Source organism: Amblyomma mixtum, chromosome 2 (genome assembly GCF_055824585.1).
Source record: "Amblyomma mixtum isolate Tamu chromosome 2, ASM5582458v1, whole genome shotgun sequence".
In the NCBI taxonomy this organism is placed as follows: Eukaryota; Metazoa; Arthropoda; class Arachnida; order Ixodida; family Ixodidae; genus Amblyomma; species Amblyomma mixtum.
Genome location: NC_143013.1, coordinates 163170295 through 163184413, shown reverse-complemented (window position 1 = coordinate 163184413; position 14119 = coordinate 163170295). Strand labels below are relative to the sequence as shown.

The 14119-nt window shown below is 45.7% G+C and overlaps 1 protein-coding gene across 1 annotated transcript; it reads right to left on the bottom strand.

The window, feature by feature from the left end:
• Positions 1 to 2574: 2574 nt before the first annotated feature.
• Positions 2575 to 6520, bottom strand: LOC149361452 (BEN domain-containing protein 5-like). The gene is made up of 4 exons (XM_089568083.1): positions 6364 to 6520; positions 4513 to 4646; positions 3088 to 3313; positions 2575 to 2585 (listed from the first exon to the last, which is right to left on the bottom strand). The coding sequence occupies exons 1-4, from the start codon at positions 6518 to 6520 to the stop codon at positions 2575 to 2577; spliced, it is 528 nt and encodes a 175-aa protein (XP_089424209.1).
• Between the last annotated feature and the right edge of the window lie 7599 nt (positions 6521 to 14119).

The window sequence follows — 14119 nt, the reverse complement described above, 5'->3', positions numbered from 1 at the left end:
TGCGGCGAATTCCTCCCAAGTTCGGCCGCCTGCCTAGCGTCGCCACTCTCGCCAGAGTGGATTTCCACGAGCCTGTGAAGATGTGACCCTTCCTGACGTCATTCGTCATCTTGTGCGCCGCAGTGACTTTTCGTGTGAGAGCTGTTCTCTGCAGGCTGCTCCGGCCTACCGCTCATCCCCTTCGAGTTTGTCCAGTCAAGCTACTACCAGTGCCACTTGCATCGACTACAGCGACGCTCCCCAGATCACTCGCCCCAACCCCAGAGCGGCAGTTCGTCCGCAACGCCACCTGCGGCAGCCAGAGTACGATGGCCACTTCGACACTGGATACGAAGAGTGTTATTTCGAGTGTCCCCGTGACCCACCTGTTTGTTACCGATGGGGTTGATCGGTCACATCTCCAGATTGTGCCGTCACTGGGCCCTGTTTTCCCGCTACCAGCGCCAACGGTCGCACGCACCCCCATCCCAGTTCCAATGCGCCTGTTCATGACCGTGTCTTTACGTCATCTCAGCGCCCAAGCAGCTACGCGCCACTACAGAACGAGGCCTCTCACCGTAGCCTCACTCCACCTCCGCACCGCTCTCGCCGCTCGCCTTCTCTCTAACGTCGTTCCCCATCGTCACCGGGAAACTAACGTGCGCGGCCGATGCAGGAGCGGTCGCCCGGTCATCGATATTGCCAATTCCTCTGGCAATTGTTATGTTAAGGAACCGCATTTAAGTTTTAGTGGACGGTACTTGTGTCGTGGCCTTAGTGGACACTGGTGCGACAGTGTCGGTGATGGGTTGAAAGTTGAAAGTTGTTGAAAGTTTATTGAGGAATACAATAAAAGTTGCAATTGTATACAGCGAGAGGTCCCATGGTACAAGACCGCGGGCGGGACCTCCCATGAAAATAAATTTCAATATGCAACATAATATAAAATACACAACACATTAATTAGCGACGCAATAGAATAAATATATGCACATAGTGTAATATTAGTTACTGAAAATATTGAAATACAAACAATGTAATGCACGATAATGTACAATAAAACACTCACAGATGCCGCGATACATAGAATCAATAACAAAAAAAATCAGAAATTAAGAACAAAAAGCTTTAGTTTGATCTTGAATAAAGAAAGCGTATTAGTTTGTTTGACGTCTATGTTCAAAGAGTTCCAAAATGATAAGGATGAAAAATGAAGGCATTGTTTCCCGTAGTTAGTTCTGACCTTAGGTAGTAAAAAGTTATTACGCAGCGCAAAACGTGTGACGATGTTGCTCATGATCGGGCCGGCAGAAAATATGCTTAGCGGGAGATAATGATGAAGAATCTTAAAGAATAGGATACCAATGTTGTAGAAATAAAGGGCCGAGACAGGTAGAACGTTTAAATCTATGAACAAAATGCGGGAGGGTGACATTCGAGGGGTATTGGTTATGATGCGCATGGCTTGCTTTTGCAGTTTTATTGAAGACCAGAGATGAATATGATAGGCGTTACCCCAAGATGAGATACCGTAGTTTAAGTGACTGTGGATGAATTCGTAGTAAAGTGAGAATAAAGTTTGGACTGGAAAATAGCTTCGGGCTTTAATTAGTGCGCGTAACCCATAAAAAAAGTTTCTTGCACGTTTCAGCTACATGATGATGGAATTTTAAGTGAGGGTCAATGATAATACCCAGAAAAGAAACTCGATCTTGCGGCGAAATATCAGCAGAATTGAGGTATAGAAGTGGTGTGATGGGCAATAGCTTCTGAGGGGGATGGCAAATCTGAAAACAAGTTTTAGTGACGTTCACGGACAGGCGGTTAATGTGGCACCAGCGCTCAAGAGAATTAAGATCATTCTGTAGGTTAAGTATCAGCTGATTATTGTCCGGGTGCGATGATGCCCAATTGAAAATTCCACCAGGCCGTATGCGGTGTTAACACCAGAGTGGAAATTCAGACACGGTTCTGGTGTTTCCGGGCTGGTGTTTCCGGGCTGGTGTTCCCGGGCTGGTGTTTCCGGGCTGGTGTTTCCGGGCTGGTGTTTCCGGGCTGGTGTTTCTGGGCTGGTGTTTTTGGGGCTGAGAAACCCACGAGGTTGTGCCTGGTGTTAACACCAGAAAATACGGTTTGGTGTCTCCGGGCTGGTGTTTCCGGGCTGATGTTTATGGGCATAAAAATCCACCAGGCCGTGACACCAGACGACGTTTCCATGCATGCAGGCATACAGGCTCGTATCACGAGCCTGGCATGTGCCCTGCTGCATTCGGTATGTATGGTGAGACGTAATGGTGCATTATATGAAGAAAGTTGCATAGGAAAAAATCCCATGCCACTTCTCGGATAAAGAAGCATGCAATTTTCTATGCTTACGCAAGATGTTTATTTCGGGGGCCTCTGTCGCCGTAGCTCACAGGCTTTTTGTGATAACCACATTCGAATGTTCTTCGAGGCGTTGGCGACGTCCTCCTCTCCGTAGCCCTTTCTTGATGCGTAGTGCGTGAAAAACACTGCGTAGAAAAGAAAATGCACCATGAGTGTTAGAATGCCGCACATTTGGATCTCCGCACTAGTTAATTTAGCTGCGGTACATTAGATGGCAGCTGTAAACAAACAAAAAAAATTTGAGGGGACATTTAAGCTCAGCGGCTCACAGTTTTCTTTATTTCACCGCCACCTCTCACAACCAATCATTAATTTCACTGCTACCTTCCATGATGGGCAGTTTTCTCACAATCCAGTCGGGATGTTGTGATGATGCCACAACATATGGTCCTTTCTTCCACTGGCTGTCAAATTATCTGCTATCAAAATTCCTGAATTGCTTTCCCACTGTGAACAATAAACCTTTCAATCATTATTTTCTTTTAAAAACGCTTAAATATCTAATTTCATGGCTGAAGGTGGAAGCACAATATCAATCACACAGAATGTTTAACACCAACAGCAATCAATTTTTGCGGACACAGAGCACATTGAGTGAAAACTTTAGTCTGCTTACTAATAAATTTCAGAGTTAAACTGCAGTTAAATTACAGAACTAATAAATTTGAGAGTTAAACTGCAGTTAAATCACAGAACAGAGAGCAAGATGATCGCGTTCACCTTTCAGTGCATCAACTTTGTGGGGGGTGAGGGGCTTTTGAGGCGGCTTCTCTCCGCCTTGGGCGGCGAACCGGTTTGACAGTGTGCCCGTCACACTCCGCTTAGCCAGCACTTCCGTCGACCATATGGCAGTCGCGGCTCGCTTCACGAAGTGTGAGTCCTTGGGCACTGTCAGCAAATGGTCATAGAACTCTTTGGTCAGATGTACCCCATTGGCCAGGTGAACCTGCATGAAATCAAACCAAACTACTTTCAACACCACTTCATAATGTGAAAAAACACACACAGCCATAGAGCCCATAAAAACAGCTGCTTCAAGGCAATCTGTGTTCAGTGTAGGTTGGACTATAGCAGTTAATGCAGCACAAAAAAAAGGTTACGTCACTTTCGTATCTGCCCTCAGCTCATGACAATATTGCGGCCCCTGGCCAACTAATAAAACAACAAAACAAGAAAAAGGTAGGCTCTTCCAAGAAATAACAGTTATCAAAATTGGCCATGTTACGTCCACTGCAACACAAATGTCTCTCCCACGGATTTCCAATAACAAACCTGAGGAATTCACAGCCCCAAATATTTTCAGAATGTGTCCTCTCACTAGCTGTCGAAGCTTTCACACTCGCAGACAACCAGCTATATACCACACATCTTCCCTAAATCAATACCCAGGTCCCATGCAAGTCTATTGTTAAGCTCGCATATTCCGAACCAAGAGTTGTGCTTCATTCCACACTGCTCTTGTCGCACCCGAGTGCACCTGACCACCATCTGGTTGGATTTTTGTTTGACTTCAATGGTTTCCGGCCTGTTTCAAAGAATGCCCTCCCACAAAAATTTTCTGTATTGACCATTTAATATTGGAGATATAGCTATCACAATCAAGAAATTTCGCTGCCTTCTGTTTTGGTTCCAGCAACTGAAAAGTGCAGTATTACCTAAGCACGCACACTTATACTGCAAGCCATGAAAAGATGGAAGTACAGGTGTGTTTTTTTGTTGCATTCCTACACTATCATTTAGAGGAACACACAATATAAATTTGAGTTGGCATGCATCCCGTTATATTCTCAAAGACCACTATCATCCAAAATGTGAGCTTTTATCAGCTAGAAAACACCAAAAAACGATGTACAGATGTTGGCACTAGCGGCCCAATTTATCCAGAGTACTTGTTTGTTTGTAATCTCTGAACATGGTCAGGGGACCTTTAATGTTGTGGCTGTCACTGAAGGAATGAAGCTGCCTAAATAGTAATAGCCCGGCAAATTTGTTGCTTGTGAATGTACTCTGCTTCTGCCACCTTGCCAGTATCTGTGGCACAAGACACAAGAGTTTCATTGTCTCGCCTTCGCTATTATGTGAAACAACTAAGTAGTAACGTTAATACTAATATTAAATATTGTTAAGCTGTATCTTTAAACATACCCTCCCAACCTCTGCTACTGTGCACACTTGTGTGCCTTCCCTGGTGGGGCCTTCCTCCTGGCTACCCAAGCCCTCTGTGAAGACCACATGAGCCAGGGCTCCGGGAATGGAGCTCGGTGGAGGCTCAGAGGTGGCTGCAGGCGGAGAGGAGGGAGCTGATAACACTTCAGCCCAAGGAGCATCTATTCCAGGCGCCCAGGTAGCAGCTGCCGATGTAGGAGCCATCAGTGAAGAAGCTGCTGATGCCGCAGGTGCCAATGCTGCAGGTGCCAATGTCGCAGGTGGAACAGAAGCAGACGCCGCAGGCGCAGATGCAGCAGAGGCAAATGCAGCATTGGCAGGTGGAGCAGAGGCAAAAGCAGCACGGGCAGGTGCAGCACTGGCAGATGCAGCCGCCACGGCCGCGGAAGGTGCAGACGCAGCAGGCAGCGCTGCAAAGGGTGGCACAGATGTAGACCAATGAAAATAACTTCACCAACGATCATGGTTTTTTGTAATGCGAAATTTGAGCACAGCTTAATTTTTTCATATATTGAGGCAGAAAACAGACAATACTTAAGCTACCCTCAAGAGTACAATATGGAGCACTCCCGCTTTATCCAGTGCAAGGCCTCTAAACTACAACACTGAAAGAACGCTCCTCAGAGGTGCGGAGTGGAGCAGTACAACCCTTGCCTGGCTGCAGCGTCCTCTCCTGTGTTTACTGCTCTTTGCAAGAATGCATTGCAAGTTGGTCGCCTCAGTGCTTCAAAGAGAAATGTTGAAGCCACAGAGGACGAGTCTTGAGTCTTTGTTAGGAGCGGGCCGCGAGGCACATGTCCCGTATATTTATAATATTGTGTGCCTGTTCTCATGGTAAACGCCTCGCACTCCACAAACAGCCCTCACACACACTCATGCATGTGCTCGTTGACAATTCGACTGCAGATTCATACCCGACTCAAGTTTAGACGCAGTTTTGTGGTAGATGTTATACTGATTCGAACATAATCAGCCATGCACCTGTGCGAAAAGTGCCTCCAAAATAAGCTCAACTACAACCTTATCTACCGTTATTCCTTCCCATAGCTGGGGATTTTTGCGGCATGGCTCACTGCTGTGCCAAAAAATCTATCAGTTCGTGTCCCACAAGAAAGTGCATGTTTAGATATGGCTTTGTCAGGTATTTATTATTTTTTTTCTAACACCTGAACTAATGAATTTTAAGATCTGACGTTAATGGAAAGCTTGGTCTTATTGAACAAGCCAACATGACTGAGTGAACTACTAGCGTGTTGACTTTGTGAACAAATAAAAAATTGTGATTTATGGCTTAACCGCAATTTACAATTAATCCATGTCCCGCAGCGACACACAGGCTATGAGGGGCACCGCAGTGGAGGGTTTGGGAATAACTTTGACCACATGGGGTTTTTAATATGCAGACGTTGCAGAGTACACGGACCCTTTTTGTGTTCTGCCTCCTTCAAAACGCCGCCACCACGGCCAGGATTGAACACAGGTGTCCTGGCTAAGCAGCCAAGTGCCCTGACCACTCAGCCATTGAAGCAGGTACAGCAATTATTGGTATGGTGTTTTAAAGCAAGGGAAGAGAGTAAAAGAGTAACACAAAAAGATTTGTCGGCAGTCATGGCTAGGTTAAATCCTTCAAAGTGAGAGCAAGTTGCTCTTCAGTCCGCAGATTTCAATATGCGCCGTAAGCTATTCCCCCCCTCCCACCCCAACACACACACACTTCCTTCTTAAACCACACAAAAATTTTTCCCAGGTTATGTGACCTGAAAACATTTAATCAATAAGCTTGCACAGCAGTAAAATACCGAAAAAAGAAACTGATTATAAGGAGTGTACCATCAGCTGAGAGGAAGCGCAAGAGCTGGTGCTGCAGCTTGATGCTCAGCTGGCGCAGCTCCTCGTTTTCTCTTCTCAGCTTCTGCACCTCTTTCTCTGCTGCTGTCTCTGTGCCTCTGGCCATAAGGTCGTCCGTTGCGGCCTGCTGCGCGATCATCCGCAACTTTTTGATGTTTCAAACCTGCAGTAGTTAACACAGTGTCAAAACACATATTCACCCATATTGTCTTTAACATTATAAAAAAAATTAAATTTCTTTCGATGCAAACTGCAGAAATGCTTGCATGTGACACAACGTTACTGAAAACAGATTAAACATCACATTTCATTACAAGGTTCGGGTTTCAATTGCGCATACATACTTTATTCTGTGCCAGGTCTCGGGCGTTTTGCGGGGCGCGCGACTGCGCCACGGTGTCATTGACCAGAAATATGTTGGTCCATTTCTTCTTTGGATTCTGGGAAGAAAAGAAATCTCTTTTAGGGGTATGTTCGCACAATTTTCCATATATTGATTGTAATGATAAAATGCAAGATAATGTTTCCTGCACCAAGCCTTTTGCAGCAGCTTCTATTCTAAATTATTTAATTGACAGTGCCTATCTGGCCATCAGCCAGAATTGCCCCAACACTCATCAGAGACTGGCTGCTCAATTGAGTAGTCTGTCCTTTTTTTTCGAATGAATCATTTTCGCCACTGTTCAGCAGCAGTAACAAACATTGCTATATGAAACTGCAGCCCCAGGTGTTTTGTTTATGGGGGTTCAACGTCCCACAGGAACTCAGGCTATGAGGGATACCGCAGTGAACAGCTTCAGAAATTTCGACCTCCTAGGGTTCTTTAATGTGCACTGACCGCACAGTACACGGGGCCTCTAGAATTTCGCATCCATGTCAAGTTTTCAGGAAACAATGCAGAATCGACACTTCCTTCCTAGTGTGGCGTGAGAACCTCTGTCACATTTGGCAGCTTTCTCGGCTACAGAGGCCTTCACAGTTTAATACTCAATACACGCAGCTAGGACATGGTCATCAACTGAGCTGTAACCGAGAGCAGTGAAGTATATATTCTATGCTTCCGAACTAGTCCCAAGTGATACACATAACCCCCCCCCCCCCAAAAAAAAAAAGCAACGGATTCACCCTGGGAAGACCAGCCACTCATCGCTTGTACATAAGACAGTTCATTACTACAACTGAAGAATGCCTGGAGGGGCGCCAGTGAGAAAAAAAAACGTAATCACGAGGCCCAGTTGATGGAGGTGCCGGGAGAATTTCAGCCGGGCGACTCTACCATCTACCGGACACTGCCAGATTAATTTCGTTACATCCATCAACATGCAACATGCTGCAAACAGGACGGAATTCGCAAACCTGCAAGTTGAACGTGAGAACTGCACAACAGCGGTGCGCGTTACGAAAGGCAGAAAAGCTCAAGAACACATTCCTATAGCCCTGACAAGCAAATTCGAGTGCTGTACCGCCGTCAGCACGCTTAACAGGAACGCTCGCTTGAGCGTCCTGCACTGATATTACAGCCTCTGAGCGCTGGGCGCAGAGTCCAAGACCATACTGCACGGTATGTTCGCGGACGTTGGAGACAGCTCGTGCCCTGCTTCCACTTTAATTTTGTCTCAGACGCAGCGGCCGACGCCCAGCGGCACTAACGTCAGTGAAAGACAATCACTCGAGCGTCCGTGTTAAGCGTGCTCACGGCGGTACATACATAGAGGCTGAATGAAGTTTCAATATCAATCAACGCCCTACGTAAATACAAGGGTAGCCACAGCTGCCGCAAAGTAGAAATTACAAAAGTACTCAGACAGTAATAAAGGTGTTCTTACCTGTCATCTGTAGGATTTCAGCGTCGTAGTATCAGCCCTTTGTTTTGTCATCTCCCTCCCAATAAACCTGATAGATATTTCCCGCCGCAAAATCTTCCGTGCTCTTTGGGTGGAAATCTTTCACTAGAACCGATGAAGTGACTTTTTCCACGTTGTCAAGCAGAAACTTTACATATACGTAAAACACCATTGTACTGATGCACACTCGGGAGCAAGTCACCAATGTCGCGCAGTATAGAACAAAAAGGATGTTGGAACGGTTGGAACAATCTCTACATGATGTTTTCGTAATGGTGTGTGTGGCGCTGCAGTCTTGTCAAACAAAAAATTGCATGCTGATGAGACTGCACACAGCTTTAGCGCGTTGCTAAACAGATTATTATCTGTATTATATGTTCCAAATGTATAGTAGTTAACTTTGTAAGCGCCACTTTCTTTTTAGCTAGATTGTAGCGTTTGCCTTGCTGGGAGAGGCGGGCACGCTTTGAAGCACGCTATAAAACAAAAAAAAAAGGAAAGGAGAGGCGGGCGCGCGGAATTTCCCGCGCAGTCTGTCGTCGCCTCCTTGGCTGTGCGTTCCATCTGTCTTGAGTGTCGTTCTTGCACCTTATACAAGCCAACGCCTCATCTACTTGTACAAGCCTGTTACAAGCGTGCAAAGGAGGTGATCCAACATACCTCCCAAAAAACGCTACCGCGCCTATTTGGAGCCAAATGCGCTATCACCGAAAATTCCGCGGCAGACGACATGGAGCCGGCTGCAACGTCTCAAGCACCGCAGGTAATTCATCGACTTGTTTACGTCATATGCTAGGGCCCATTCACTTTCTGCGGCGAAAAGGTTTACATTCCATGAACTCATAAAGAATGCGCAAGTGTTTTTTTTTTTTTTTTTTCTGAGCTGTGCAATGTTGCAAAAGCGACCTTTGCCATTAGGCTTGTGAGCCGCGAGGAGAAGCCCGCTTTTCAGTGAGTTTTTGAAGCAAAACGCGGGGCGAGCAAGTGCATATTTGTGGGTGTGGATGCGGAAAGGAGGTACGGGTCGCTGCGAAATAAAAGGCATTGCAGAAGTTGAGCGAAGTAGGGACAGCAAAGAAGGGCAAACGGGTGCTGGAGCTGGACAGCTCGAAGCGCCGAGCACCGGCGGCAGGGATCATGACGGCACGGCTGCTGCTGTGCGATGTGCTTTCATTATCGACCTATTCGTTTATTCTGTATTTCAACTTGCCCCCCCCCCCCCCCCCCCCCACCACTTTTTTTTCTTTGTGAAAGGGGTGGGGGGGGGGGAGAAAGCTAAAGTCAGATTTTTTTTTTTTTCGGAATCGCGAGAACCTAGGGTCCTTACACCCACCGCAGGCAGTGGTCATGCTCTTGCCTGCGCGGTAAGCATCTAAAGAGAGTTCCTGAAAAGGCGGAGCTTACATGGCCTTTCAACGTCCAAAACATTGTCTGTGATGGATGCAGACGGCTGATAGCAGAACGCAGCATGAGAAACAGGGCAAGGAAACGGAAATGATGAATTCATGCGGCATAAACCATGGCAAAAAAGTTTGTCGCATCAAAGATTGCGGCCGAAGAGAGCAAGGCAGCGCGGGTGTACAATGATCAGGAAAAAAAGCACTCCGCAGCATCGAATTAAGAGGAACAAGAAACAGAAGCAGAAGGAGACTGATGAGGTGAAATGTGGATCGAAATATTGCGTTGTGAGGGCCTTTTGTAACATAGCCAGGCTGAAATACAGCCAAATAGCAGCCAAATTGGATGTAGCCGCCATTATTTGGGGACTTGAGCACAGGCGCCAATGAAAAATGCTGCGTATAGAAGAGTTCATCAACATAAATGCAGTCAAACACGAACTCCAACTGAACACTATAAATGTGTGAGAGGTGTCGACTACATCGGCATACTATATGTAGATGTGGCAAACATGAGTTTACGTGTCGTACATTAGCCACCACCTGTCATTTCTCACCATCCTAGGTGATGGTGTAAAAGACATCCGAAGGAAATAAAGCTTTGATTACTGACAACACTTGGTTAAGTATGCAACAAATGCCGAGAAGTATGCATGCAATTCTGCTCTGACATCCTCTGTGAGCAGCACGGATTGCACTGATACTTTTTAAAGCCCGTAGTAATTTTTATGGAAAATTCCTCTGCATACCAGTAAGAATGACAAAAAGTAAAAACACTGAGCCCTCAACATAGCGGATCTCTCAGGTCTCTCTCTTTGTCCAGCAGAACACCGGTTCAGACAAATCTTCTCATGTCAGTGGGTGAAGCTCACTTTATAGCACTGTGAGAGCTGGAGCCGGTCACTTGGTCAACATCTTATCACAGCCAATGGCAGAGTTGTGTGCAGTGGACGCAATTACAACTGCTGCCCTCTCACATCCATTCCCATTTCATCAGCTGGAGTAGTCCCAAATGCTCAATCTGGGTAAAGAACAAGCGGTGTGAGGATGGAGCAACAATTCAGCATTAATTGGGCTCACGTCATGCCATGATAAGATGCTGACCCACTAATCGGCCAGATTTCTCAAAGCATGCCACTCGGGCTTTCGTCACTGTCTGATGTAGCTAATACATTCCTCTTTTGTTTATTCTTTGCAGTCAGCTGCAGTAAATGAGATACCAAGAGGGGACGCTGAGGTTACAGACGAACAAACTGAGAGTGAAGAATGTCTGCTGCCACAACCTCAGCTCTCTGAACAAGCAGGAAGTGCTGCCTCTTTTAACCAGAATGCTGAGCAGGGAGACCCTGATGTGTATGAGGAAGCTGGCGACCCAGATGATGATCTTTCTGATTTCATCGCAGCCAACTCAAAGACGACTCTTCCTGGCCAGTCCACAACCCGACTGCAAGCCATGCTCCTGATATTATCATTTGTTGTGGCAGCTAAGCTACCAAGGACACAAGTTGACAGCTTGCTCAAGCTTCTGAATGCCCTCTTTGCTGAAGAGGTTTTTCCTTCAACCGAATATGGCTTTCGAAAACTGTGGAAGCTTCAGCAGTCAAAAATGGTGAGCATTCATGCCTTCTGCCCGACTTGCCAGTTCTTAATTGATGGCAATGGTACCAGCCACTGGCGTTGCCGAATTTGTTCAGAAGTTGCAAGCCTAGGAGAGGTTTTGAAGAAGGGGAGCTTTTTCATCACTCTTAACTTGAAGCGAAAACTGCTACAGCTCCTGCAACGCATGGGCAAAATAGTTGGAAGCAACCTGCGTCAGCTTGCTTCATCATGCCCAGAGGCTCTCACCGATATCACAGATGGCCTGCTCTACAAGAAAGTTCGCAGTGACCGTGACATGAAATGTAGCGACCTAACTTTGACGATGAATACTGATGGTGCACCGGTATTTAAGTCAAGCAAAGGTTCTGTGTGGGCGATACAAGTAGCCCTCAATGAGCTTCCCGTTCCTCTGCGATGGAAGAATACTTTGGTTGGAGCAGTTTGGTTCGGCAAGGAGCATCCACCTGCACATCTCTTTATGAAAACCTTTGTGGACAAGTTCCAAGAGGTTGGCAGCCTGATGTGGACCTTTGCTGATGAAGGTGTGGAGTCTGCAGTCAGAATTGTGGGCTGCTGTGTGGACTCACCAGCCAGAGCTGCTTTGCTCAGTGCAAAGCAGTACAACGGGTACTACGGCTGCACTGGGTGTCTTAACAAGGGAACTTTAGTTGACGGTGAGACTCCTGCTTTCATTCAGTCTTATGAAGGACACAGATATACAGCAGATGTTTTACATGGCAGATTGGTTGCCAGCGGTAAAAGTAAGGAATAAGAGCCTACTTGGCTAGTTGGATGTTTTATATTTTGCCGGTGTTATATTCATGTTTTTAATTATTTTCATTTGTTCTTTACTACTGCTTTGATCTGTGCGGCATGAAGTGAATTTTGATTTTAATGATTTGTTGTGTTTTTATTGTAGGCACAGTAAAGCACACGTTTGAAGGCGGTGCCATGGTTAAAAGGTCCCACGACACTGTGCTGTCAGCCATGTGCCTTGCAGTTACACGAAAGTGCTCTGTCGATGGAGTGAAGGGGCCATCTCCAGTTACGAAGCTAGGAACATTGGACTTGGTCTGGGGCTTCCCTCCCGATTATATGCATTGTGTCCTGGAGGGTGTGACTGCACAAATGACAGAGCTTTGGCTGTCTGCAACTGGGAAGCCTTGGTATGTAGGAAACAGAATTGCCGAGCTAAATCAGAGTATATTGAAAGCACGGCCACCAATAAGCTTCTCGAGACTGCCAAGGCCAATTTCAGAGAGGGCATTCTGGAAAGCCACAGAATGGAAGTATTGGTTTCTATACTACAGTGTGCCATGCCTTCAAAACATTCTGCCAGATAGATATATTAGGCAATTTTCATTGCTGGTAGAAGGCATTTTTATGCTGCTGAGAGAAAGTGTTGAACGCAGTGACACTTTTATTGCAGAAAGGTTGCTGAAACAGTTTGTGGAGGAAGTGAAAATATTTTATGATGAAAGTGCGCAAACGTTCAATGTTCATCAACTTCTACATCTGGCGAAATCTGTTAGGATGACAGGTCAACCTTCCCATTTGAAGGGGGCAACGGGGACATCTTGAAGCTTGTGTCTGCTGCGAAAGGGGTTCCTCGGCAAATACCAGAAAGATTCATTATGAATGGAGTTCTAAATTCTTTGAAACGTCTGGTACCTATTCCTCCATTTTTGAAAAAGCAGCAGGAGCTAATTTCAGGTACAATTTCTAAACAGCGCAAATCTAGTGTCTTAGGTGCAGCTTTGCCACCTTGTGTCTATGAAGAACCCATCCAAATACTGTTGAGGCAAAACATTGGTTCCGAGGCATGTGTAAGTGAGTACCTTAGAGCTCGTGTCAAGGGGTTCACTGTACACAACGCCCATTATCAACAAGCAGAAAGAACATGTGCATGCTACCTGGAAGCAAATAACGGCAAACTTGTTAAAATTCTCAAGGTGTTTGCTGCTGACAGTAAAATCTTGCTGTTGTGTCAAGAATTGATTACTGAAGTGTTTGAGCTGCCCTTTTTGTTCAGAATCGAGCACCCTCCATTTGGCATCGCTCTCTGCATGCTTTGCGAAGAAAGCGTTGTTTCATCTTGTTTGCTAGTGGAACAGGAGAGCACATTCTTAGTGAAGATGCCTAATCTTCATGAAAGTGATTAGTCATTTTCAGTACCATGAGGGAACAGCATGAAAATATTCTTAAGTAAGACACTTGTATCCCACTTGCTTCAAATGCTGTCAAATGGGAAAATGCTGCCCCTGTGCACCATACTTTTGCATGCTGGATACTACCGAGCTATGAAACAAACCATTCGGCATATTTTTAACTTTTAGGCCTCCTTGGTGTTATGTTTTTACAAGCACGGGTGTACAGTTCGACACGGCCCACTTTTGCAGGGAAACAAAAATTTAAACTTCTTCAGCTTTTGAGCTTTTTTCATCGGTGAACTGCATCATAATACTTCTTGAAGCAAGTTTCAGTGTACATGCAAGTCGTCTTATACATCCAAAGGAATGCGGCATGGATATTTACCATATTTGAGGTCTTTTTATGAAGTGATTGCTACAGCTCTGTTCCTCTTTTTTTTCTACAAAACCAGTGGTCAAAACTGCTTCAAAGCGATGTCATTCTGAGCACAGTTTTACGATATGTATGCAGCATGTGAGACACAAATACAGCTTTGTCAAAAATGCAAAAATGATGATGCTGATCTTTTCGACAAAGACAAAATACCCTTTGCCCAGTCTGTTGCACATCTTCCTCATAACAGTTTCACTCATCCACTTTTTCACTGATCTCCATTTATGAATGTGGCCAACTTGCTATTGCGTTTTACAAAATTCAAAATGTCGTGAGACTTGACAGCACATTGCAAGGTACCTAGTTAGTGTTGTT